Source organism: Corella eumyota, chromosome 4, assembly GCF_963082875.1.
Source record: "Corella eumyota chromosome 4, kaCorEumy4.1, whole genome shotgun sequence".
NCBI classification, from domain to species: Eukaryota; Metazoa; Chordata; class Ascidiacea; order Phlebobranchia; family Corellidae; genus Corella; species Corella eumyota.
Window position 1 is genome coordinate 15,314,858 of NC_137493.1, and position 27,922 is coordinate 15,342,779.

At 33.5% G+C, this 27,922-nt stretch overlaps 1 protein-coding gene across 2 annotated transcripts; it reads left to right on the forward strand.

Annotated features, from left to right (window-relative positions):
- The first annotated feature begins 520 nt into the window (after positions 1-520).
- On the forward strand, positions 521-27,381 carry LOC145749648 (bridge-like lipid transfer protein family member 2). 2 transcript variants are annotated; one of them, XM_082565472.1, is made up of 46 exons: positions 521-617; positions 1,101-1,224; positions 1,478-1,527; positions 1,716-1,881; positions 2,186-2,380; positions 2,758-2,974; positions 3,673-3,894; positions 4,392-4,552; positions 4,900-5,006; positions 5,194-5,279; positions 5,654-5,843; positions 6,414-6,513; positions 6,608-6,669; positions 6,976-7,222; positions 7,584-7,763; positions 7,823-8,086; positions 8,726-9,156; positions 9,549-9,683; positions 10,045-10,215; positions 10,703-10,907; positions 11,243-11,438; positions 12,330-12,428; positions 13,861-14,034; positions 14,533-14,675; positions 15,074-15,189; positions 15,458-15,569; positions 15,944-16,109; positions 16,483-16,624; positions 17,242-17,401; positions 17,812-17,985; positions 18,353-18,503; positions 18,890-18,995; positions 19,301-19,455; positions 19,765-19,882; positions 20,950-21,079; positions 21,530-21,701; positions 22,184-22,324; positions 22,685-22,887; positions 23,373-23,600; positions 24,147-24,268; positions 24,616-24,814; positions 25,152-25,379; positions 25,442-25,674; positions 25,749-25,881; positions 26,280-26,420; positions 27,009-27,381. In XM_082565472.1, the coding sequence occupies exons 1-46, from the start codon at positions 559-561 to the stop codon at positions 27,180-27,182; spliced, it is 7,488 nt and encodes a 2,495-aa protein (XP_082421598.1). In that variant the 5' UTR covers positions 521-558; the 3' UTR covers positions 27,183-27,381. The 2 variants fall into 2 exon arrangements, with proteins under 2 accessions (XP_082421598.1, XP_082421599.1); XM_082565473.1 differs by lacking the exon at positions 11,243-11,438 and adding an exon at positions 11,614-11,743.
- Positions 27,382-27,922: the final 541 nt, after the last annotated feature.

The window sequence follows — 27,922 nt, forward strand, 5'->3', positions numbered from 1 at the left end:
ACCCAATCTCAAGTTACCTGTGGCAGTTTGGGATATTATAGATTATGATTGCCGATAATTATGTTGCTGATTAAGTGCTGGCTCAGCAGAAGTTTATACCATTTATAGCGCCTTACTCAAGAGCGCTACAGCATAAGAGCAGTGGGGATTAAACCCACGACCTCATAGTGTTGTAGCAAGTGTTCTTACCACTACACCACGCTGCCAGTTTTTTTTACACATTGTATATTTATTTGATTACCTTAATAAAATAAAAATGCTATTTGTGGTGCTCAGTTTAAATTTTCTAAATCATACCACAAAAAATCAAATATATACAAGTTTAAAAATACAGGTACACAAAATTGAAAACTGTAAGTTTTACATTACATTTTCACACCTTCCGGCCATTTATTTTCATTTTTACTTGTTTGTTTTTTAAATTGTTCATTTTTAATTTCACTATGACCAGTGTTGCCATGATAAAAAATGATTTCAAAACATTTTTAGCGTTTTGATGTACAATATTTTATACATTTACAGACGTTACGGTTAACAATGTTATTAACTTAAATAAAAATGTTGTGGTCGTTAATTTATCTGATTGGGATTCTAGTTGCTCTTTGGTTATTGATAAGGTAAGATTTTAACAATGTTAAAATCGCTTATAATAATATATATAAACTAGTTAGCAGTTTAAGTGTTATACAATATCATTAAATTAATTATTTTTTTTGTATGTGAATTTATCCTTGATGTGGAAAAGTCGAATGTGCGACTTAAACATAGAGTAACATCAGTTACTCCGACCCAGTCTTGAGTTGCCTATGGCAGTTTGGGATATTATACATTATAATTGCCCAATAATTATGCTGCTGAATAGGTACTGGCTCAGTAGGAGTTCATATCGTTTATAGCACATTACTCAAGGGCGCTACAGCATGAGAGCAGTGGGGATTAAACCTACAATCTCATGTGTGGTGTAGCAAGCATTTTTACCACTACACCACGCTGCCGGTTATAATTATATGCAAAACTATAATATATTTTAAAACTGGTTTATGGGTATGTAAGTTACCCTAAAAAACTTCTATGTTACTCAGACTTTGCTTTCTTTTTAGGTTTATAGTTTGGCAAATTGCAAGTTTTGTAAAACGAAAATTCCATGTTGATATTACATTTAAATCTGTTCGATTTTTATCGGTTCATGAAATCGTAATTCGGGTTAATCAACTACAAACTATAGTAAGTTAAAGCAGAATATAAAATCTTATTAAATTTAAATTGACCGGGGCCAGCACTTAATCAGCAGCATAATTATCGTGTAATTATAAACTATAATATTCCAAACTGCCACAGGCAACTCAACACTGGGTCGTAGTAACTGATGTTACTGTATGTTTAAGTCGCACATTCGACTTTCCCACATCGAGGATAAAAATATATACAAATAAAAAAAAATTTAATAAGGGAAATTAAAATATTATATTGTGTTAAGGAAATTGACAAGATATCTCTTCAGTTAAAATTTAAAAAGAAAGATGTCAGGTAAGCATTATTAAATTGTAAGCCTATAAAAATAAAAATGCCTAACATTATGTTTATTGGTTTTTTATTAAAAATAAATTTTCATAAAATTTTGGCTCAAAAAAAATTTTTTAAAAATGTTTTTTTTGTTTTAATGTTTTTATTAAAATTTTTATGTTATTATTAATTAAAAAATATATAACTTGTAGTCACAGAGTGTACCTACATGTTGGTGAAGTTAGAGTTAGAGCGGAAATGAAACCGAAAGAAAAACTCCATTCAAAACATTCACAAGAAAAAAGAACCCATAAAAGAACTTTGTCATGGGACAAAAAAAGAGTTTTTGTTGAGCGGTTTTTACAGCGATTTTTTAAGGTAAATTTTAAAACTTAAAAATACTGTCAAACCTTCACTATATGAGGTACTGGGTTTGATCCTTACTGCTCCCATGCTGTAGCGCCCTTGAGTAAAGTGCTATAAACAGTATGAATTCCTGCTAAGCCAACACTTAAGCAGCAACTTAATTATTAGCAAATATAATTTATACTATCCCGAAGGTAACTCAAGACTGGGTCGGGGTAACTGATGTTACTCTATATTTAGGCTGTGAAGTTGACCTTTTCATATCGACGATAAATAAATACTTAAAACTGTTTTGATCCAACTTATATTTTTTTAGTATGCATTTGTTCGTGTTGATGTCCTAAACTTCATGCTCTTAAATGCCCTGGTTCCTAATTCTCTTGTTCACATAAACATTTGTGGAATCCATCTCGGCTCACCTGCAAATAAATCAAATAATTCGGATAACTGTTTGGTTGGGAGTCTATCTGTGGAAAGTGCTAACGGAAAAATACTGAAAAGTCCAACAGAAGTAATATTAAAATTATGATCATTATTTAACCATTAAAATAGTATAACAATTAGCTATTTGTTAAAACACAAACTTTTTACTAATTGGAATTTTTTGGGGGGGAAATTTTGGGAGTTTCTTCGTTTTGTTAATTTTTTGGGATGTTATTTTAAACCTTGCTAGTCGATAACACACCCACGGTCGGGATATTATTTGTAGTAACATGTTGCAACCCTCAACTAATATTTGCTTGTAATAATTTATCCCCACACCAGAACAGCAGTTTTATTTATTTTCTAGGCCCATAAATTGGATATAAATATATCAAAATCTATTTTATATTTTTGTACCTAAATTTTCTAGATATTTTTTTTAATATTATTTTTATATTAATCTAGGTTGCTGAAGTCACTTCTTGTATTGCTGAGTTCTCTACTTCCCTCGAAGTGATAATAACAGCTACAAGAACTAGCTCACAATTCCTGGTGACATCAATAAAATCCAACCTAAATGTTTTCAACATAGAACTGCATGAAGGAGCTTTAATTCCTGGCATTTTGATTCCAAAATTTAATGCAAATAGCACCAAACCAAATCAACAGACTAAAACTATAGGTTCTGTATTATTAATAGTATTTAACATTACCAGAGCATCAATAATGATTAACCAAAGGCATGGTGTAGTGGTTAAAACACTTTGCTTCACTACATAAGGTCATGGGTTCAATCCCTACTGTTTTTAAACTGTAGAACCCTAAAGTATGGCACAATAAATGGTTTGAACTTCTGCAGAGCCAAAAACCAATTAGCAGGTTAATTATCAAAAATTATAATCAATAATATTCAAACTACCAAAGTCAATTTGAGGTTGGTAGGAGGTAATGACCGACAGCGTGGTGTAGTGGTAAGAACACTTGTTACACCACACACGAGGTTGTGGGTTCAATCCCCACTGATCTCATGCTGTAGCGCCCTTAAGTAAGGGGCTATAAACGGTATGAACTCCTGCTGAGCCAGCACTTAATCAGCAGTATAATTATCAGGCAATTATAATCTATAATATCCCAAACTGCCACAGGCAACTCGAGACTGGGGTGGAGTAAATGATGTTACTCTATGTTTAAGTCGCGCATCTAACTTTCGCACATCAAGGATAAAGATATATACAAAAAAAATGAATGGGGCTCTATGTTTAGGCTGTAAAGTCTGCCTTTTCATATCAAGAATAAATGCATACAAAAAATAAGGGTGATAATAGCATTACCTAAAACACAATGTCCTGCGTTATCCATGACTGTTTCTTATTTATTTAGAAATGGTAGAAATGTTGGTTGACAAAGTGGTTCGCTACCTTCCTGATTCCACCACTATCTTAATATCTTCGTTTGGTCTGGCATTTTTTGGTGACGAGACAATGGGACAGACCACTAGAGGCGCTCATGTGTGCTGTCGAACAATCTCAGTTAAACAAGTTAAGGATAATTTTAATACGGTGCCCATTTCGTTGGAAGATTTTGAAGCTGGTGTTCCCAGTGGTAAGTGAAATTTTATGTAAAAATGTTTGTTTAATTGAGTTTTCTTAAAGATAGTTTTTTTTTGTATATATGTTTATCCTCGATGTAGAAAAGTCGAATGCGCGAATTAAACATAGAGTAAAATCAGTTACTCCGACCCAGTCTTGAGTTGCCTGTGTCAGTTTGGTATATTAGCGATTATAATTGCCCGTTAATTCTGCTGCTGATTAAGTGCTGGCTCAGCAGGAGTTTATACCGTTTATAGCGCTTTACCCAAGGGTGCTACAGCATGAAATCAATGGGGATTGAACCCATGACCTCATGTGTGGTTTAGCAAGTGTTCTTACCACTACACCACGCTGCCGGTTTTGAATATCATCCACAATTTTAGTTTTTTAAATAAAAAAACCATCATTTTAAAATTTTTAAATCATTTTTTACTCTTAATTCTTGACCAAGTATCACTTTTAATTCGCCAAATATTTTTATTTTTGAAATATTTATTTTTTCATTTTTAGGTTACACGAGAATACAAGTTGACGATGTCACAATGACTGATTATTACAAACATAAAGTAGCAGACATGGGCAAGACTGTGGTAGAATTAAAGTTAACTTCAAATGGAGTTTTATCTTTGTCCTGTGATCTAACATCATGGCATGCTGACTACATCCACAACGTAATTTTTTCATATTTATTTACCCTCGATGTGGAAAGGTCGACTTTACGACCTAAACATAGAGTAACATCAGTTACCCTGACCCAGTCTCGAGTTAACTTTGGCAGTTTGGGATATTATAGATTTTAATTGCTTGTTAATTAGGCTGCTGATTAAGTGTTGGCTCAGCAGGAGTTTATCTTGCCTTACTCAAGGGCTCTAACAGCGTGAGCGCAGTGGGAATCGAGCCCAGAACCTTATGTAGTAAAGCAAGTGTTTTGACTACTACATCACTCTGCCTTTATTATGATAAATATAATTTAAATTCTGTTTTATTTTATACAAAATTTTTGTTGTTTTTGTTGTAGGAATCAGTCCAGTTTTGGAGTATAATATTTAATAAGTTGAAAGATGGAGCAAGATTAAAGGAAGCGTTAAGGGTCACCTCACCTCATAATATTCAGGAAAATAGAGGGTAAAAATACTTTAATATTAATAAAATCTTAAAGTAAAACCAAACAATATAAGTAACATCTATTTTTGAAAAAATCCCAAAATATTTATATACTCTTAAAAGTTTTTTTACAGAAATTTTTTTTTTTAAACATTAAAGTTTTCAGGTTCTGTTATTAGGTTAATTTTTTATTTTAATCTCCTTTTAGTGATACAAGAAAGTTAGAATCACCAAGAAGTAGAGCTCTTAGTGCTCCTGATTCAATTAACATTCATCACCCTGATTTATTAAGAGGTTAATATTAGTACCAGTTGAAATTAAAATTTAAATATCTATAATTCAATTTATTTATCTTGTTTATTTTTTCAAAAACTTTTTATACTTTAACTGACTATTTATTTAACCAAACACAGACTTAAACTGTTAAGTTTATTAACTAAATAATTAGTTGTTTTACATGCTAAAATTGTTTTTAAATAAATTTTTAAATAAAACTATAATTTGCCAGCAGTGGGAATTAAACTTAGCACTATAAGGTTTTAAAGGTGATATTCAATGCCTCAAACAGCATGACAATGGCATTTTAATGTATACCTGAAAATACTTACATCATTTAAAGTAAAAACATAGACTTCTATATGAACTAAACATTTATGATTAATATACAGGTACTGAACATGCTGTCTTTAACTCTAACCCTGACCTTAATACCACAGAAGTAATGGAGGAAAGTTTGTTTGATTTATTCTGTAAGACCGGTATAAGTTTAGTGTTAGAGTTTACAATATATGATGCAAGTATTGATGCTATATTTATTCCTGTTATAGAGATTGAAGCCCCATGCCCCAACCCACCAAGGTATTTGTTAAAATATCTCATAAGATATTGTTATATTTATTTATCTTTTTCTTTTGTATATATCTTTATCCTCGACGTGGGAAGGTCGAATACGCGACTTAAACATAGAGTATCATTAGTTACTCCGACCCAGTCTCGAGTCGCCTTTAGCAGTTTGGAATATTATAGATTATAATTGCGCGATGATTATGCTGCTGATTAAGTGCTGGCTCAGTGGGAGTTCATACCATTTATAGCACCTTACTTAAGGGCGCTACAACATGAGAGCAGTGGGGATTAAACCCATGACCTCATGGTGTTGTAGCAAGTGTTCGTACCACTACACCACGCTGCCTGTTTAATGTAAAAGGGCTGACTTTGCAGCCTAAAATTAACATTTGTTACCCAGACCCAGACCCAGACCCAGTCTCCGGTTGACTACGGCAGTTTTGAATAGTATTAATCATATTGTAAGATAATTAAGCTGCTTTTTGTTTTTTTTGCTTGGCAAAAGTTACTTAACTTTTCAATAATTTAATTTTACTTCACTAATTTTGTTAAATGTAGCTCACCAATTCATTTTTTTTTTAGTTTCACAATTTCGTTGGATTCGTTCACTGGTAGTATTGATCAGAGCCCCCATTCAAGAGATTTTAATTACATGGCTAAACTGGATAAACTTTGCTGTCTGGTATGTTAGTAAGGTTAAAGTAAAAATTCAAAGGTTTTGATGTAAACGTTATCAAATTTGTTTAAAATTTTATTTTTTTTGTTTTTGTTTTCAGGTTGCGCAAGAATGTAGCCCGATAAATGCTCAGGTATTTCCAAGAAGTGATATATCATGCAGGTAATATAAAATTTCTCGGTAAAGTTAATAGAAAACTTGGCTTTACTATGTGAGGTCATGGGTTCATTCACCACTGCTTTCATGCTGTTGCGCACTTGAGTAAGGCAGAGTAAGGCAATATAAATGGTTTAACCTCCTGCTGAGCTAAAAACTAAGCAACAGATTAATTATGGGGCAATTATATTTAAAGATATTCCAAACTGCCAGGGTTAACTTAAGACTGGGTTGGGGTAACAATTGTTACTGTATGTTTAGAACATAACATTATTTTTGAAATATTTTAAATACCTTTTTTTTATGTTTTAGACCAAATTGTCATCAGTGGGGCCAGGCACTCAACTTAGAAAATCTTGGACTTCATGGCTCAGCCAGTTTTGAACCCATCGTAATACCGACAACTAAACCACAAAAAATTACTCTTTTAATTGATGCAAAATTAAGTGGGGTTCAGATTGAAATATCTAAATGTACAGGAATAGCTATTGCCAGTTTTCTACATGTCATTCAGTCGGAAAAAAATGAAGTTATTCAAACTAAAGTACTTAATCGCCAGGTATGTTTATATTTTTTAAATTCATTTTTTTATCCTTGATATGTAGAGCTGACTTCACGACCTAAATATAAAGTAACATCAGTTACCCTAATTCTTTGGCAGTTTGGGATATTATTGTTTATAATTGCTTGATAATTAAGCGGCAGATTAAGTGTCGGTTCAGCAGGAGTTCATACCTTTTATAGCGCATTACTTAAGAGCGCTATAGCATAAGAGTAGTGGGGATCAAACCCAGGACCTCATGTAGTGAAGACAAGTGTTTGAATGATTAATTTTTTTTGCACTGACTATAAAAAATTAACAATATTATTTATAGTGTAAAGAGGCAATGATAAAAATAACAAAACAATTTCTTTTTTAGATGTCTACACCAGAAGGTAGAATTGTAAGAAAACCTGAACGAAAAATTGCAAAGAAACCAAAATGCAAATATAGAGTGTCGTGTGTTGAAGTTGAAGTCTCAAAAATCAACGCTTTTATTTTATCCTCAGACGAGACCAGAAATGCTGACTGTTTTGTGTCAAGAATAGACAACGTAAAAGTAAGTGAAATTAATATTTTTTATTTTTAAATTTTTAAATTAATTTTTTTTAAATTTAGCTTGAGCTAAACAACGGTAGTAGCTCTTCTGACGGCGAAACGGGGAGGAGTTGTAACCTATCTGTAGTCGGAGTAGCAGTCACAACTGTTCACAACCCCTATTTCTCTGCATTTGCGTCATATGAAGCCACACTAAGTGGAGGAAGGGTTGAGACCGCAAATGTGTCGGCAAGCATGAGAGAAAAACAGATTGAAGAGTCGCAATACAGATGTGTCGAGTCAGCGTTTATTAAACCCAACTATCTTGCATTTGATGTTCTAGAGGTAATATTTTGTTAAAAAAAAGTTTATTTTAATTTCTTGATGTGGGAAAGTCGAACGCGTAACCTAAACATAGAGTAACATTAGTTACACAGACCCAGTCTCGAGTTGCCTGTGACAGTTTGGGATATTATAGATCATAATTGCCCAATAATTATACTGCTGATTAGGTGCTGGCTCAGCAGGAGTTTATACTGTTTATAGCGCCTTACACAACGGCGCTACAACATAAGAGCAGTGGGGATTAAACCCACAACCTTATGGTGGTGTAGCAAGTGTTCTAACCACTACACCACGCTGCATTGTTTTATATGGTTGTTAACAGAGTGAAGTAGGATTAGAACACTTGGTTTTACAACATAAGGTTCTGGGTTTGATCCCTGTTGCTCTCATGCTGTAGTGCCCTTAAGTAAGGTGCTATAAACGGTTTAAACTGCTGAGCTAATACTTAATTAGCAGCTTAAAAATCGGGCAATGCTAATCTATTATATTCGAAACTGCCAAAAGCAACTTGAGACTGGGTTGGGGTAACTGTTGTTACTCTATGTCTACGCCATGAAGTCAGTCTTCCCACATTAAGAATAAATACTAAGAATATATAATGTTAAGTTATTAAAATTTTTTTTTTAATTTTTGTTTTAGGTTAGTTATGCGAAGAAGTATTTAATGTTTGACCCAGATGAAAGTCAATCCGGTTCAGTAAACCATCAGATCAGTATTTCACTTACTCATGAAACTGAAGTCAAATTAAACTGGAGTCCTGCCTTACATGCATTAGTTCATTACGAAATCAAGGACTTTATCCAAATCCTATCACCCTTTCTACCATCAAAATCTAACAGTGTTACACCTACTACACCTAAAGTACCTCCAATGGACAGTAGTTTTACTAACGATGGTGACCATATGTGCTTCAGTAAGGCTAAGCCAAGTGTTGAAAATAATATGTACGGAGATGGAGTTAAAAGATTGCCGGATAAAATGGTGGAGTTAAATGTTAATGTTTCTGCCAGTACCATTCTGTTCAGGCTTAGTAATAATCATACACTGCAATTATATGCAACGCCGTTAAGGTAAGTAAAAGTTAACTTAATAAATTTTAAGCAATAGTTAATAGTCTGCTTACAGTCGGGATTTTAATTGTTGTAATGTTTGCAACTCTCAACTAATATTTGCCGGTTATAATTTACCGGTGCACCACAAACGGCAGTTTTATTTTTTGTAGGCTTATAAATTGAACATACATTATATATAGTATATATATATACATCGTCTACTAGGCTTCATTATATTTAGATTTTATTCTATATAAAAGTACCCATTTTATATATATTTAAATATTACTGTTTACATTTTTATTGTCTATTTGATAATAGCCCACCGTTCAGACTGCATTTTAAATGTTATTGCATGGCTGCCCCTTAATATGTTACTTACAATAATACATAGTTTAATCTTGTATTAGATGTGATCAATCTGGTAATACAACCAACCTACATATGAATGAATTTAAAGTGAATATGGATGGTCATAATATATTTACTTTTACTAATAATGATGTTGAGTTAACTGTTGTCAATGAACAATGTCAAAAAGCAAGGTAAGTTTACAAAAGAATATTTATAACTGTTTAACAATATTTTTTTATATAATTAAACCAGCAGTATTATGTAGTGGTTATATCACTTGGCTTTACTGCATAAAGTCCTGGGTTTGATCCCCACTGCTCTCAAGCTGTAGCACCCTTGAGTAAGGTGCTTTAAACGGTATAACCTTCTGCTGAGCTAACACTTAGTCAGCAGCTTAATTTCCGGGAAATATATTTTATAATATCGTAAACTGCCAAAGGGAGCTTGGGACTGGGTCGTGGTAACTAATTTTACTCTATGTATATGTCGTAAAGTTGACCTTTCCACATTGAGGATAAATAACTAAAAAAAAAATTATTCTTTTTTATTTAGGAAAACGTTTTCCGATTTAATAACATCTTCAAATCGAGCCTGGATTTTTAAATTTCAATCAGTTCAATGTTATTTTCCTTACAAGTTTGATTTTGCTGAGACTTTTGATCAAGCAATTAATTCATGGAAATGGGTGAAAGGACTGTATAGAAAAAGTTCTCATCCATTTAGGTTAGTTGAAATATTGTTAAGTTAGTTTTAAATATGTTATATTATTTTTGGTATTTTATTAAATAAGTTATGTTGACTTAGCCCTCTAAACATAGAATATCATTTGAAACCCTGACCCAGTCTCGATTTGCCTTTGATTTTGGGGTATGATTGATCTGATTATAATTGTTAGCTGGTGTAATGGTTAAAACACTTGGCTTCAGTACATTATGTTCTCGGTTTGATCCCATTTGCTTTCATGTTGTAGAACTCTTTAGTAAATTGCTACCATCGGTATAAACTCCCACTAGGCCAGAAAACAATCACCAAATTAAATTATCAGACAGTTATAATCAATAAAATATTTAAAACAAGAGTCACTCTAAGACTGGGTCAGTGTAACAAAAGTTACTTTATGCTTACGCTGTGAAATTGATTTTTCACATCGAGGATAAATATATATGTGAAAAGAAATATTGTTGTTTTTTTAATTTTTTCTTTATTTTAGAAGCCCAAAACTTCCCCCAGATTTATTAATCTCGATCACCACATTCACTTTCGAGCTAGCTGATTGGCCGTTTGAGAGTCGTCTCCGTGACAACCATGACCTTATGCAAGATGAGTGGACGGAGAGCGAAAAAAGACGAAGAGTTCTTGATTCCAAGATCTCAGAGTTAAGAAGACAGAGGGGTGAGATGTTGCCAGCTAAAAAGGTGATTTTAGAAAATTGAATAATTTTTTTACCGTTCTTAGTGTGGAGAAAACTTAGGAACTTCACAGCCTTTATGGCTCAACAATACGAACTTTTACTACTTTAGCCCAGTCTTAAGTTGACGTTGCCATTATCTCAGCAATAGTTCATACCGCTCATAGTGTCTTATCAAGGGTGCCAAGGATGCAGCGGGAATCGAACCATGCATCTCATGAAGTTAAACTGATTGTTTCTTCCACTACAACATGCTACCAGAATATAGTTTCTGAATTAATTGCATAATTTTTTTTGGGTAAATTTAAGAATAATTTAACGTAAATAGACCAAATTTTAAAGGTAGAGGAGTTATATTGTCGTCTTGAGAACGAAAACACGAAAATATATTTAAATCGGTCGCGCGAATTGCACAACAATTTACCCTGCCCCGAGTATAACATGCCCCCTCATAAGTATGGTTCCAATCAGGAACTCAACCAGCAAAATACGGGCCCCAAGCTCTTTTGTTGGACCCTAAATGAATTTAGCTTCACAGGTTAAGTGAAACTGCACCCATGAATGAGCTGATTTTTAAGTTTGTTCTTAAAAATTTGACCAGAATGCCATTAACTGCACTCGAAATTTTGAGTTTTAAGCACATTTTTTTGAAGTTTTACTGCATGATTTTATTGCTTTTTTATATTTTTGTTGGGATTTTGTTGCACCAAAAGGTAGAAGAACTGTATTGTCAACTGGCCACCACAAATATTCACATCTACCTTGTGAGATCCAAGAAAATGTATGCAAAACCTATCAACTCTGTTTTATTAACATGGGCTGTGTCTAACTTTGAGCTGACAGGTTTGAAGCATGGATTTGTGTTCTACTTTGTTTTTTTTTTGCAAAAAAAGTGTTGTTTTTTTGCAGTTTTGTTATATTTAAAGGCTGGCTATGCAATAATATTTAAAATATTATTTTTGCAACGACTTAGATTGATTTGCACTAATTTAAAACACTAAACTTACTAAAAAACTTATTTAAAAAGAATAATAAAAATTACTAGTATAAACAAAGATTTTTTTTGTATATATCTTTATCCTCGATGTGGGAAAGTTGAATGCGCGACTTAAACATAGAGTTACATTAGCTACTCTGACCCAATCTCAAGTTGCCTGTTGCAGATTGGGATATTATAGATTATAATTGCTCGATAATTATGCTGCTGATTAAGTGCTGGCTCAGCAGGAGTTCATACCGTTTATAGTGCCTTACTCAAGGGCGCTACAGCAAGACAGCAGTGAGGATTGAACCCATGACCTCATGGTGGTGTAGCAAGTGTTTTTACCACTACACCACGCTGCAGGTCAAATATAATAAACTACCTATTTAAATTAGTACAAGTAACTATATTACACTGTTGTTATAAAGTTGTATATTATTATTACAGTGTTAGCTGATGAAAGTATGCACGGAACATTAAATGCCATGAATACAATTCGGGCAATTGACCATGTTTCACCTTTTCCATTCAATAATACAAGAGAAGGTAAACAGTGTAAAAAAATGTTAAAAATTTGATATATTTAAGCACAAAATTCCAATTTTTTAGACATAATGGAAATTATATTATTTTTTTTGTATAAATTTATCCTCGATGTGGGAAGGTCGAATGTGCGACCTAAACATAGAGTAACATCAGTTACTCCGACCCAGTCTTGAGTTGCTTGTGGCAGTTTGGGATATTATAGACTATAATTGCCCGGTAATTATGCTGCTGATTAAATGCTGGCTCAGCAGGAGTTCATATCGTTTATAATAGTGCCTTAATCAAGGGCGCTACAGCATGAGAGTAGTAGGGATTGAACCCACGACCTCATGGTAATGTAGCAAGTGTTCTTACCACCACGCTGCCGGTGCCACACCACGCTGCCGGTCTTATTAATTTTAATACTGTAATATCTGACTGTAGTTCATGTTTTTAAAATTATTAATTTTCACAGTCAGTTGGTGACCTTTTATCCCAATAAAATAACCTTTATTATTTTTGTATTTGATTATCCTCAATGTGAAAAAACTGTCTTGATTTAAACTCTGCAGTTTTGCTTGATAACTCATCTGCTGATTGTTTTTTTGGTTTTCCTGATTTAAAGTGCCTTACTCAAGGTACCGGCAGTGTGGTGTAGTGGTTAGAACACATGCTACACCACCATGAGGTCGTGGGTTCAATCCTCACTGCTCTCATGCTGTAGTGCCCTTGAGTAAGGCATTATAAACGGTATAAACTCCTGCTGAGCCAGCACTTAATGTAATCAGCAGCATAATTACCGGGCAATTATAATCTATAATATTCCAAACTACCACAGGCAACTCGAGACTGGGTCGGAGTAACTGATGTTACTCTATGTTTAAGTCGCGCATTTGACTTTCCCACATCGAGGATAAAGATATATACAAAAAAAAACCTTCTAATGACCCATTCATTGGAAGCAGTGTTTTTTTTTTTTTGTTTTTATACAAAAAAAGGGGCGATATTACATTACATAAACCCAGTCTTTTTTTTTTTTTTTTTTTTTTTTTATATATATATATCCTCGATGTGGGAAAGTCGAATGCGCGACTTAAACATAGAGTAACATCAGTTACTCCGACCCAAGTCTCGAGTTGCCTGTGGTAGTTTGGGGTATTATAGATTATAATTGCCCGATAATTATACTGCTGATCAAGTGCTGGCTTAGCAGGAGTTCGTACCGATTATAGCGCCTTACTCAAGGGCGCTACAGCATGAGATCAGTGGGGATTGAACCCACGACCTCATGTGTGGTGTAGCAAGTGTTCTTACCACTACACCATGCTGCCGGTAAATTTATTTTGCCATTTTTAAGTATAAACTACATGCTTAGAAATTAAAATAATCAATTAATCTTTATAATTGAATTTTTTACTGTGAATAAAAAAAATTCATAATAAACCTTTTTTAGAGGAAGAACCAGAGTTTGTGACGTTATGGTGTCGAAATATTATCTTAAAAGCAGCCAAGCATCAAGTTCGAATCAGGAATTACCCACAATGCCTCATGGATTTCACAGATTGGAAAATTTATGGAAAATTTTGTGGAGCTGAACAAAAAGGAGCTCTCTCAGCTCAAAGAACAGGTAATACTTATTTTTAAATATAATTTGATGGTTTTTCCTATTTTTGATTCAATTTTTCTGTTTGTTTTATATTTATTTATCCTCAATGTGAAAAGGTCAACTTAACGACCTGAACATAGAATAACATCAGTTACACCTACCCAATCTCGAGTTGCCTTTAGCAGTTTGGGATATTATAGATTATAATTGCCCGATAATTATACTGCTAATTAAGTGCTGGCTTTGTAGGAGTTCATACTGTTTATAGTGCAGAACTTAAGGGCGCTACAGCTTAAGAGCAGTGGGGATTGAACCAAGGACCTCACTTAATGTTTCAAGTTGCCTTTGGCAGTTTAGGATATTAAAGATTATAATTGCCCGATAATTATGCTGCCAATCAAATGTTGGCTCAACAGAAGTTCATATTGTTTAAATCGTCCCTACTCAAATGCGTTACAGCATGAGAGCAGTGGGGATCAAATTTTCAAACTAAATATTAATTTAATTTTTTATATATAGAATATGTTCACCTTCCTGCGCCGTGGGGTCCAGCTAAAGTGTTAAGAAACATGCCGGCTTTAAAGTTCTACCATGATTTCAGTAATGAGGTTCATGATTTTAAGATGGCTTGGGGACCGTGTTGGGATCCTGGCTGGTCACAGGTTCAAATATTAAAATTTTGACTTTTTTGATATCAATGCTTTTTATTTATATTTACGTTAAAGTATTTTTTTATCTTTATTTATCTTTGATATTGGAAGGCCGACTTCGCGACTTAAACATATAGTAACACCAAATACTCCGACCCAGTCTCGAGTTGCCTTTGGCAGTTTTGGGATATAAATAATAATTGCGCGTAATTAAGCTGCTGATTAAGTGTTGGCTCAGCAGGATTTATACAACTTATGGTGCCTAACTTAAGGGCTCTACGTAATGATAGCAGTGGGGGATCAAACCCAGGACGTAATGTAGTTAAACCAAGTGTTCTGGCTACCAAAAAAAAATTTATTGTTGAAAAGTTAAAATTTTAAATCAAGTATTAACAAATATATTTTATTAGGTGAATTTAGCGTTAAACTACCTTACAAAAATGTCGGTCGACCCGAGCCTCCCTCTACCTTGGTGGGATAAATCAAGGTTGTTGTTTCATGGTAGATGGACAATGTCAATGGACAGGTTCAAACCCTTATTGTTTTTTAAATTTTTGTTGTATTTTTATTGTATAGTCTATTTAATTAAATTTTTCATGTTTATTTTTATTGTTTTGTATTATCGTGAAGTCCTAGGTTTTATTCATTCGCAAAGGTTGTTTTTCTCAAAAGTAAATAATGTGCCATTGGTGGGGTTTAAACCCAAACCCTTGCGGCCTGTGATCTGATGCCATAACTGGTATACCACACCACTGGATTTTTTTGTTAATTTTTTATATTTTTTATTTTTTTAGAGTAAGTATGTTACACTTGGCCTCACTTGATCCTTACAACACAACTGAACATATGTTATGGGATTGGAAGAATCTCTACATGGATTGGACACCGGGAAGTTTTATGTATAAGGTTAATATCATAGGCATTATGGTGTAATGGTTTAAATATTCGTCTTAACTACTTATGGTCTTGGTTTTAATTCTCCATGCTTCTATGCCATAGTGCCCTTTAAAAAGGTGCTTTTGCTGGGCCAAAACCAAATTAACAGAATTATTGTCAGGAAATTTTATTTAAAAATATCCGAAACTGCCGAAGTCAACTTAAGACTGGGAGGGGGTTACAAATATTACTTTATGTTTATGTTGTGAGGTTGCCCTTTACACATCAAGGATAAAAAGGGAAAACGAATTGAATTTAAAACTGCCATAAATTTATTTTTGTACTTTTATTTTTTACAGATTAATTTAAAATTAAGCATTTTAAAATTATTATTTCAATTTCAGGGGGATTTAGATATCCACATTCGCAATGCTTCAAAATATGATGATGTATGTTTCATGCACTTACCCAACCTTAAAATGGATTGGATTTTTGATTGGGTTTGTTTAAGTAATGCCAATCCTCATGACCATCATAGTGTGGTGCCCTGTGCCCCAGATAAAGTTGAAGGTAAGATTTCTTTTTAAATTTATCCCCGATGTGGGAAAGTCAAATGCGCGACTTAAACATAGAGTAACATTAGTTACTCCGTCCCAGTCTTGAGTTGCCTTTTTTAGTTCAGGTTATTATAGATTATAGTTGCCCGATAATTATGCTGCTGATTAAGTGCTGGCTTAGCAGGAGTTTATACCGTTTATAGCACCCTACTCAAGGGCGCTAGAGCATGAGAGCAGAGGGGATCGAACCCAGGACCTTATGTAGTGAAGCCAAATAAAGTCAGTCTTCCCACATCGAGGATAAATAACTACAAAAAAATAGCATAAGCATATTCTACTATTAGGCACTTTTAAAAAGTTTTTGAAATTATAAAATTATATTTAAGGGGACAGTGAAGATCATGATAGTTACAAATATTTCCGCTCAAGAAATATAGATTTATCTATAAGTCTCGATGTGAGAACTCCTGAACAGAATTTACCTGGAAAAAAAGAAAATTCTGAAACGCCGAAAGTTTTATTATACAGGTAATTTAAACTCAATTTTAAATTTTTTTGTAATATTAACCTTATTAAAATGATTATTTTTTGTTATGTTTATCTTTGTGATAGTTTTATTTAAACATTGACTTTGATAAAACTATTTTTAAAGTGTGTTTTATCCTCGATTTGGGCAGGTCAACTTTATGGCCTCATTGTAAAGTAAAATTTGTCACCCCGACCTAGCCTTAAGTTTTTTTGCCAGCCTTATATACTATTGATTATATTTTTGCTTTTCTTAATAGCTTTGTATAAAATAGACCTGGGTTTAATCCCCACTGCTCTCTTGTTGTAGAGTTAGGCACTATAAACAATATAAACTTTTGCTAAGCCAACGCTTAATTAGCAGCTTAATTATAGGCCAATTATAATTTATAATATCCAAAACTGCCACAGGCAACTCAAGACTGGGTTGGGGTAACTGATGTTACTCTATATATTATCCCTAACTGCAACAGGCAATTTGAGACTGGGTCGGAGTAACTGATGTTACTCTATGTTCAGATTTTAAAGTCGACCTTTTCACATCAAGAATAAAAATATATATAGTTAAAAAATGTGGTATAGCAAAAATTTTCGTTGTTACTTATATATTTGTATTACAGTACAACATTGAGATGGTTAAGTAACTTTGGTTATGCAGTAAATGCAGTGGCCAGACCAATCTGCAAAGGAACGTTATTTAATAATTGTATGCCTCCCAAACTTAAACTTAGCAGACATTACAGAAATGTGAAAACTTCATTTCATTTTCCAAATCTTGAGGTAAAAATTTGTTAATTTTAAATATTTTATTTAAAAAATGCGCCATTTTTAACATTAGGTCTTTAGTTCAATTTCTAGTAAACCCTCCAATATTTTATATATTAAATTTTGAAGTTGCCTTTAGCATCTTGGTAAATTCAAGTTGCCTTTAGCATCTTGGTAAATTATAGATTATAATTGCCTAATAATTAAGCTGTTAATTAGGTATTGGCTCAGCAGGAGTTCATACAGTTTATAGCCTCTTACTCAAGGGCCTACAGTTTGGGGGTAGTGGAGATCGAACCCAGGACCTAATGTAGTAAAGCCAAGTGTTCTGACCACTACACCACGCTGCCAGTCAATTTATAATTGCCTGACAATGAATCTGCTTGTTAAGGTACTTTATTAAAATTTTTGTTTCTATATTTAAGGTTTCGTATTGGTCTTCCTATGCCCAACAAATTGGAATTGAATATGTTTGTGGAACTGGTGGCGTGGCTGCAACTTTCAGACTTTCTATAATACCTTATGAGGGAAATCTTATAAGAAGAAGCATGGGGGATTGGTCTGTGACCAATACAACTTGTCAGCTTAGAGATACAAAGGTAGAGATCGAATATTACAGTATTTTTTATGTATTTAAATGATATATTAATATATCATTTAAACACACGATTTTGTTAATAATAAAAATATAACACTTAATCAGCAGCTTAATTTTTTTTTACATTTATATATCCTCAATATGGGAAGATTAACTTCGAAAATACCAGTAAATTATAACTTATAATATTCCAAACTGCCGAAGGCAACCAAAGACTGGGTCAGGGTAACGGATTTCACCCTATGTTTAGGTTCCTTACTACATCTAGGATAAACAAATATAAAATACATTCCTTTTTTTAGCCAAATGGGTCAGGATAATTATTTTATATTTTTTAATGATGTAATTTTTTAAAATTATTTTTTTAGATTTTTTTACTGAACAGCAGGGAGTCATCAGAACTTTCACAATCACCACATCAATCATTTTGTGTTGATCGTAACTTCTTGTTAAGTTTATCAAGGATGTCTTATTGTAGAGATAACGTGGCTGTTTCACCAGTGAAAACTGAAAGATCAAGTAAGTTCATTAAATTAAAAAAAAATTTGATTTTATTAGTTTTTTAAAATAACAAAATAATGACATTCGATAAAAATATTCAAAGGCCTATTAAAGTTGTATAAACGGTATGAACTGCCGCTGAGCCAATACTTAATCAGCAGCTTATAATGATTAGCCAATTATAATCTATATAATATCCCTAACTGCCACAGGCAACTGAAGACTGGGTCGGGGTAACAGTTGTTACTCTATGTTTAGGTCGTGAAGTCAACCTTCCCAAATCGAGGATAAATAAATATACTTGAAAAAAAGTTAATGTTATACTGAGTAATTTTTTTTTTTTTGGATTTTTTTTTAAATTGTTAAATTTTTACCCACTTTTTTGTTAATTTTTTCTATTAAAGGCTCTTCTAAGAAAATCTCGTTCTCTCAAGCCACCAACCCAAATGATTCAAATTATAAATCTCGAAATAAGAAAACTAATTCACCAAAAAAGAAACCTCAAACAAGGTAATCTTTTAAATATAACATCAGTAAATGTCTTGACCATCACCACATCAGGTCCTCGGTTCGATTCCCACTGCTCTCATGCTGTAGCGCCCTTAAGTAAGGCGCTATAAACGGTTTGAACTCCTGCTGAGCCAACACCTAATAAGCAGCATAATTATCGGGCAATTATAATCTATAATATCCCAAACTGCCAAAGGCAACTCGAGATTGGGTCGAAGTAACAGATGTTACTCTATGTTTAGGTCATAAAGTCAACCTTCCTACATCTAAAATAAACAATATAAAACTAATTTTTAATATTTCAGGCATACCCTAGTTGTGCATGACCTTCGTGGAATGTGGACAACAGAGAACAGGGATATTGGATATGGATTATATGAGGGTTATAATAAAGCTGCTGTGTTGAGAAGAAATCTAAGCACTAAAGTACTCAAAAACTTCCATCTCAGCTCTCAAGAAGGTACAAGCATTAACTAACGCTGTTAAGTTTATATGTATTATGTAAATCTGTATATAATAGAGCATATTGTATGATATATATACATTACATATATGTTTTAAATTTTGTGAGGCATTTTTTTGTTTTAAGAACTAGTAAAACAAATATAAATTAAGCATGTAAGAAACGCTTAAAACTATTTTAAATAAGGGTATATAAAGTTATATTTTTTGACCATTAATTTTGTTCTATTTATGTTATTTAAGTTTTTTTTTTTTTAAATATTTGTACCTATTTTATTTAAAATCAATTATGTTATACTTGTTGTAGAGCAACACAGATCAGATGGACAGCGAAATGAACTAACCACTCCCACATCAAGTCTTGGACCTAAGGTTATGGATGCCAGGAACATGCTCAACAAACTATTATCTGAAACTGAAAAAAGGTAAAAAAGAGCATTCGGATTAGTTTTTTTATTCTAATTACTGCAGAGGAAAGTGCTTCGGATTTTAATTTTTGTTGACACTGGGTAGGGGTAATAAAAGTTATCCTTAGCCTGGTCGGGGTAATAAAATTACCTTAAATATGGGTAGGTGTAATAAAAGTTACCTTAAACTTGGGTTTGGGGAATAAAAATTACCCTAAAAATGGGTTAAGCTAATAAAAGTTATCCTAAACTTGGGTTAGGGTAATAAAAATTACCCCAAACTTGGATTAGGGTAATAAAAGTTACCCTAAAATGGGTCGGGGTAATAAAGTTACCCTAAACTTGGGTTAGGGTAATAAAAATTACCCTAAAAATGGGTCAGGGTAATAAAAGTTACCCTTAAACTGGGTTAGGGGAATAAAAGTTACTCTAAGACTTAATGGGGGTAATAAAAGTTGCCCTAAAACTGGGTCGGGGTAATAAAAATTACCCTAAAACTGGGTCGGGGTAATAAAAGTTAGACTTAGGCTGAATGGGGTAATCAAATTTACCCTAAAACTTGGTTTGGGTAATAAAAGTTACCCTAAAACTGGATCGGGTAATAAAAGTGACGCTAAGACTTAATGGGGGTAATAAAAGTTGCCCTAAAACTGGGTCGGGGTAATAAAAATTACCTTAAAACTGGGTTGGGGTAATAAAAGTTACACTTAGGCTGAATGGGGTAATCAAATTTACCCTAAAAATTGGTTTGGGTAATAAAAGTTACCCTAAAACTGGATCGGGTAATAAATGTGACGCTAAGACTTAATGGGGGTAATAAAAGTTGCCCTAAAACTGGGTCGGGGTAATAAAAATTACCTTAAAACTGGGTTGGGGTAATAAAAGTTACACTTAGGCTGAATGGGGTAATCAAATTTACCCTAAAAATTGGTTTGGGTAATAAAAGTTACCCTAAAACTGGATCGGGGTAATAAAAGTGATGCTAAGACTGATTGGGGGTATTAAAAGTTACCCTAGGACTAGTTTAGAGTAATAAAGGGTTTACACTGTAAGGTCAAGTTAAAACATTTGTTTAATTTTTTCAGATTTGTCGTTCAAAACGAGGTTCCAACATCGGAACAACAACAATTAAGTGGTGTTTCAGCTTGTAAGATGAACGATGTCATCAACCAAAATTGGCAGATTAAGTTCGTCAACTGTCAAGCTATGTTAAAGGTTAAAAAAGATTGTTCATCAATTTAAATAGCTGGCAACTTGATACAGTGTTTTTTTAAACATTTTAAGCAATATCAAATAAGGACTTGAGTTTGGTACTAAAGGTCTGGTTATTATAGCTTACTTTATTATGGCGCTAATTATAACTTAAGTTTGTCAAAAAAGAGTTATTTGACAGAGTAATTATTAGGCTTAAGACCAAATTTTTTGGGGTTTGTAAATGCTTGCCAGTTGAATTATACTGGAAACAACAAGAATTTAAAAATTTTCTACAAGAGTTTTTTCTTAAGCGCACTATATAAACAGACAATCTGTATTCAAGTTACTTACATTCATTGTAAACCTTGTTATTAAGTTGTAAAAGATAAATAAATCTGTAAAAATTTAGGTTTTCAATTTTTTTTAACATCAAGAAAGTTTAAAGCTTATATTTGCCTGTTTTATATTTAGGGCCCAAAAACGCAAGGTTATATTATTATGACGGCGTCCCAAGCCGACTTTCTGAACCGAGATCACAAAATAATGTGGAGGGACGGTCAACTAACGACGAAATCTTCGTGGCAGGGATCTTTATCTGGAACTCAAGTCTTTGCTTCAGTTGACAGAAACGCTACTTCATCTGGTTAGTTAAATTTGATATACAAGATTTAAAAAGGAGTTTTAAAATTTATTTTGTTTGTTAGATGTGTTTTCACCAAATTATAACAATTTTTGTAAGAAATTAGTTGATAGCTTGGCCTACTTTAGCATTTTAATTATTGTAATATGGATACAACTCTTAACTGATTTTTGCGAGCGATAACTTACTTGTGCACCACAAATGACAGATTTATAAGCGGTATTAACTCCTGCTAACTCAGCACTTAATCAGCAGCATAATTATCGGGCAATTATAATCTATAATATCCCAAACTGCCACAGACAACTCGAGACCGGGTTGGGGTAACTAATGTTACTCCATTTTTGGGTTGTGAAGTCGACCTTTCCACATCGAGGATAAATTTATACAAAAAATCATACATTTATATATTTTCCACTAAGCTCTATCAAATATAAGTCGGTTAAGGGTTGAATTTTTTTTAAATATTTTATTTTTTTATTTAGAGCAAGATGGAGCTGATGTGCCCTGGTTATCGGTGAGTGACATTGCCCCACGTGGTCCCAGCCCCGGTATGTTGGATATATCTGACCTCATGGGTGGGGGTCAAGCTATAGGTGGGGTTGTGGGTGATGGGGTATCAGCAGGTAAGTTAATTAGAGCTTAAATACAAATTAAAAACCTATATTAGTGTATTAAGTATTTAAATTAAAAGTTTTTGGATTTAAAATTTTTATTTTGTTCAACAAAAAATATTTTTGAGCTAAAAAAGCATTTTTTTTAAAGTGCCAACAGTGGGAATTGAACCCTCTGACTACCGCTATAAAACTTTTAAATATTAATCTTTTTTGTATTTAAAATTCAATTTTGTTAGAATAAAAATATTTTGAAACTAAAAAAAACATTTTTTGGAAAGTGGCATCAGTGGGAATCGAACTTCGGACCAGCTTGTTAGAAATTTTATTTGCAGACTTATTTTAATACAAGTCAATTTTGTTTTTTGTTAGGGTCATTCCAACTGCAAAGAATTGTGTCTAGATGTACTTGCCATATGTTTTATGTCGGCTACGAGGCTTTGGTAGACTCAGAGCAGACTGATTACGGGGAATATGCCGAAGAAGAACGACATTCAGATGATTTATTAACGAAAGAACGACCAGTTAATATCCTGACAGTGTTACAACCCGATCTTGAAATATGCACCAATGCTGTAAGTTATGTTTGGTTTTTTAGTTAATTTTAAACAAAGAAATGGCTCTAAATGGTGGTCAAAACACTTCAATTTACTTGCTTTATGTGGTCTTCGGTTTGATCCCCACTGTTCCCATGTTAGAGCATTTTAAAAAATGTGCTCTAAATAGTCTAAAAATTCGTGATATTGAAATTTAAAGGGTAAATTAATATTTAAAACTTAAGGCAACTTGGGACTGGGTGGGGGTATCAAATTTTTACCGAATGTTTATGTTTTGAAGTCAGCATCCTTGAGTAAGGCAGTATAAACAGAATTAAATTTTTTGAAGCCAAAAAAACAATTAGCAGATTAATTATTAGGCAAATTTACTTAATATTTTTCCCAACTGTCAAAGTTCATTTAATACTAAGTTGGGGTAACAATTTTAACCCACGATTAGGTTGTAAAGTTGGCCTTTTTACACCAAGGATAAAAATACCAAAACAATTTTTTTTAAATTTCAGAACCAATTCACGATGATCATCGACATTGTAGAGAACCTTCTTCTTTATGTGGAACCAGTCATGCGTGAACACTGGGAGCGTGTCGACAGAATGCGGTTCACTTTACGTCTGACCTCGGCTGATAATGTTGCTATGCATCGTGACACATTGGCGGACATGCAGAACCGAGTTCGAACCAGACTGACAAACATGAGACGAGTTGAACGACAATTATATAGAACTAATAGGGTGGGTTATTTTTTTTTGGTTTATATCTTTATCCTCGATGTGGGAAAGTCGAATGCGCAACTTAAACATAGTGTAACAACAGTTGCTCCGACCCTGTCTCTAATTGCCTGTGGCAGTTTTGGATATTATAGATTATAATTGCCCGATAATTATGCTGCTGATTAAGTGCTGGCACAGCAGGAGTTCATATTGTTTATAGCACCTTACTCAAGGGCGCTACAGCAAACCCACGACCTCATGTGTGGTGTAGCAAGTGTTCTTACCACTACACCAAGCTGTCGGTTATATTTTTTTATTACGCTTATTTTTTTTTACACTTATTTGCTTGGCACTGTAGTTTGAGCAGCGCCAAAGGTATTGGGATCAATTCCTTTCGATATAATCCTATAGTGTTCCTAAATAAGTATTTTTACAGACTATTACTTTTGGAAAAATAACTCAAGACTGGTTCAGATAGTTAATCTTAGTTATTTTTATTTCAATAATTTCACTAGATCAATTTTAATATTTGGCCAGATATTGAATTTAAATTATCTTTATAACCAGGCCTTGGACCAAGATCCTGGAAATTATGATTTAGTTGAACAATCGACTGATCTTCGAAATACGCTGGCAGCTGAAAAAGAAACTTTAAACGAAGAAAGCGAAGAGCTTGGAATTATTATCAGGTAACATTGTCAATTTTATTTAAAAATTTTAAATATTAAAACCTTGACAGCATGGTGTAGTGGTCAAAACAGTTGGCTCCACTACACGAGGTCTTCGGTTCGATTCCCGCTGCTCTCATGCTGTAGCGTCCTTAAGAAAGGTGCTTTAAACGGTATGAACTCCTGCTAAGCCAGCACCTAATCAGCAGCTTAATTATCGGGCAATTAAAATCTATAATATCCCAAACTGGCAAAGGCAACTCAAGACTACGTCAGGGTAACTGATGTTACTCTATGTTTAGGCTGTAAAGTTGCTTTCCTACATCGAGGATAAAGATCAATAAAAAAAATTATCTCTCAATTTTTAGGTGTTTTAAAGAAATGGTGTTAAGACAGAAAACCAAGCATCCTTCTGTTAACCTTAAACCAGATTTTACTCAAGACGAGGGTGACCGAGTTGTCCGTGCTACTGAGGTCTCATTCGGACAAGTAAAGTGGCATCTAACGGACGCTGACGGACAACTCAACATCGCACAATTTGAAATGAAGGATTTCCTGTACGAAAAGGTAAAATAAAATTAAATTTATTTTTTATATTTATTTATCCTCAATGTGGTAAAGCGACTTCACAACCTAAACATAGAGTAACATCAGTTACCACGACCCAGTCTCAAGTTGCCTTTGGCAGTTTGGGATAATATAGATTATAATTGCCCTATAATTAAGCTGTTGATTAAGTGTTGGCTTAGCAGAAGTTCATATTGTTAGTGGCTTACTTAAGGGTGCTACAGCATGAGAGCAACGGGGATCAAACCCAGGACCTCATGTAGTGAAGCCAAGTGTTCTGACACTTACATCACTTAGCCAGTTTATTTTATTTTTAATTTAATTAAATATTTTTTAGTTAAACAAAAGTGACGACCGGGTCTCACATTGCTTCGAAGCTGGGTGGTTATGTTTATTGAATTTACTCCCCAATTCTCTTTATCGTGATGTCATTAAGCCCCATCATCAAATAGGGGTCCTTAAACACCACGGGGTATCTGGGGAAGGGGGGAGATCTCTGACGTTAAGGGTGATTTGTAACGTCAGGCCCCCAGTTGGTGGAATATCTGTAAAGGACCACGTCGAGGTAAATTATTTTTCTTATTTTTTTTAATTTACTAAAAATTGGTAAAATATTTTTTTTTTTAGGTCAATGCCGTCCCACTTACCATTCAACTAACATACCAGTTCTTTAAACGCCTGATGACGTTTTTTTTTCCTGACAAAGGATTAGGAGTGGTGACAGATGACATGGACATCGGGGACCTTCGTGATGGGTCAAACGCCGCTCTGTTGGGGTTAACAACATCCATGGGTGACCTATCACGACACCCTCCGCCATCTCCTTCTATTTCTTCGAGTGGGAGTCATAAAAAAAACAGGTTCCACCCCAAAGCCCCATTTTTTACCCAAAAAGTTGCTTCTAGAAATTTAAATTAATTTTTTGTTTTTAAAGGTCATTTGCGAAAAAAGAGAAGGCAATAGTTGAAGTAGCTGATGATGTTGATAAAATGAAAGCCAGAGCAGCAAAAAACAACACTTTTTTGTACATAAAAGTTACACAAGTACCCTTATGTGTTAGTTACAAGGTAGTTTACAGTGAATATTTTCTATTTATAAAGTTTTTTTCATATATCTTTATTATTGATACAAAAAGGCTGATATTTTGGGCCTACACATAGAATAACATTTGACCGGCAGTGTGGTGTAGTGGTCAGAACACTTGACTTCACTACACAAGGTCCTGGGTTTGATCCACAATGCTCTCATGCTGTAGAGCCCTTGAGTAAGGCGCTATAAACTACTGCTAATCCAACACTTAATCCGCAGCTTCAGGCAGTTGTTATTAACAATTTCTTAAACTACCAAAGGCAACTCGAGACTGGGTCGAGGTAACTAAGATTACTCTATGTTCATTCGTAAAGTCGACCTTTCCTTGTCGAGAATAAATAAATGTAAAATTTGTATAACAACTTGATTTAAACAGGGTGAAAAGGAAAAGAATATAGAAGATGTCCACAACTTTAACTTAACTATTCCTATGTTGGAGTACCATAGTATGACGTGGACGTGGCATGATTTAGCTATGGCTGTAAAACGAGACTGCAAAAAACAATTATTATCTCAGGTAGTTATTAGTACTTTAAATTTTTAAAACCAGTTATGTTTAATGACAAAATACAAAGTAACATTTGTTATCCTTAAGTTGGTTTTGGAAGTTTAGAGTATTGTTTTCTTGTATATATATTTTTATCCTTAATGTGGAAAGATCGAATGTGCGACCTAAACATAGAATAACAACAGTTGCTCCGACCCAGTCTCGAGTTGCCTGTGGCAGTTTTGGATATTATATAGATTATAACTGCCCAGTAATTATGCTGCTGATTAGGTACTGGCTCAGCAGGAGTTTATATCGTTTATAGCGCCTTACTCAAGGGTGCTACAGCATGAGCTCAGTGGGGATTGAACCCACAACCTTATGTGTGGTGTAGGAAGTGTTCTTACCACTACACCACGATGTTAAGTATAAGTGCTTTAAAATTATTCTGCCAATTAGTTTTTTTAGAAGTTTATACCAATTATAATGCCTTTTACAAAGACACTATGCCATAGAAGCAGTAAGAATCAAACCTAAGATTTCATGTAGTGAAGCCAAGTGTTCTCAAAACTTTATCATAATTGGTTCTCCTTAATAGTTTCTATTTATTATTTTCAGGTAATCAAAGAAAAGCTGCATTTAGGTGCCAGGTCTTACCTTTCAACAAGTACTTTAACAAGTACAGAAGAACAACCGGCTGTAGTAGAGAGTGATAAGGCCAAACTTTTGTTTGGAACATCATTTGTTAAAGCAGATGGACATAGAAAAAGTTTATTCAGAAAAAAGAAATAGGAATTGTATTTTTTTAAAAAGGTTGAATTTTTTTCGCGTTTGATTACAGTTTATATTATTTTTATCAAGACATTAAGTTAATGGTAATCCTAATGCTTATAATGAAGACTTTATTATATATAAAACTAAGTGCATATTTTTAAATTTGCAATATCTGTAAAATTCTAGCCATTTTGGTATCAATTTCTGTGAGATTATATAATTGCAGTACTTGATGAATATTTATTATTTAAACCATGTTTGATTAGGTTGTAATTATATTATACATACTCAAAAGATTATCAATGTTTTGTTATATTACACATCCTTAAAGAAGAACTAAACTTTTGTCATTATTTAGTTTACAAAAAACATAATTTACACAAAAGTTACTCAAAAAATTGCCAGTAAAACTCGGTTAAAGTTCGTTAATAATAAAGGGATTAGCCTCTCCGGCCGTCACGCAAATGAAATCCACTTTTCTGTCGTGACTTATATCGGCGATCAGTAATTCACCTTGTTCCACTGGACAAAAGAAAGCTCTCGGGTGTAGCACAACTGGGGGATCCCCTGCAAATACTTGTGTAGGTGAACTGTATAGGTAGTACATTTGCCTGAATAACATAAAAAAAAATTTTATTTAGTTTTTTTTTGCACAAAAAAATTCATTGTCAAAACTAAAGTAATAAAAAAACAAAAAAACAAACAGATTTATGGTTTAAAACATGCTAGAATTATTTCTTTTACACATGTGTTATAAA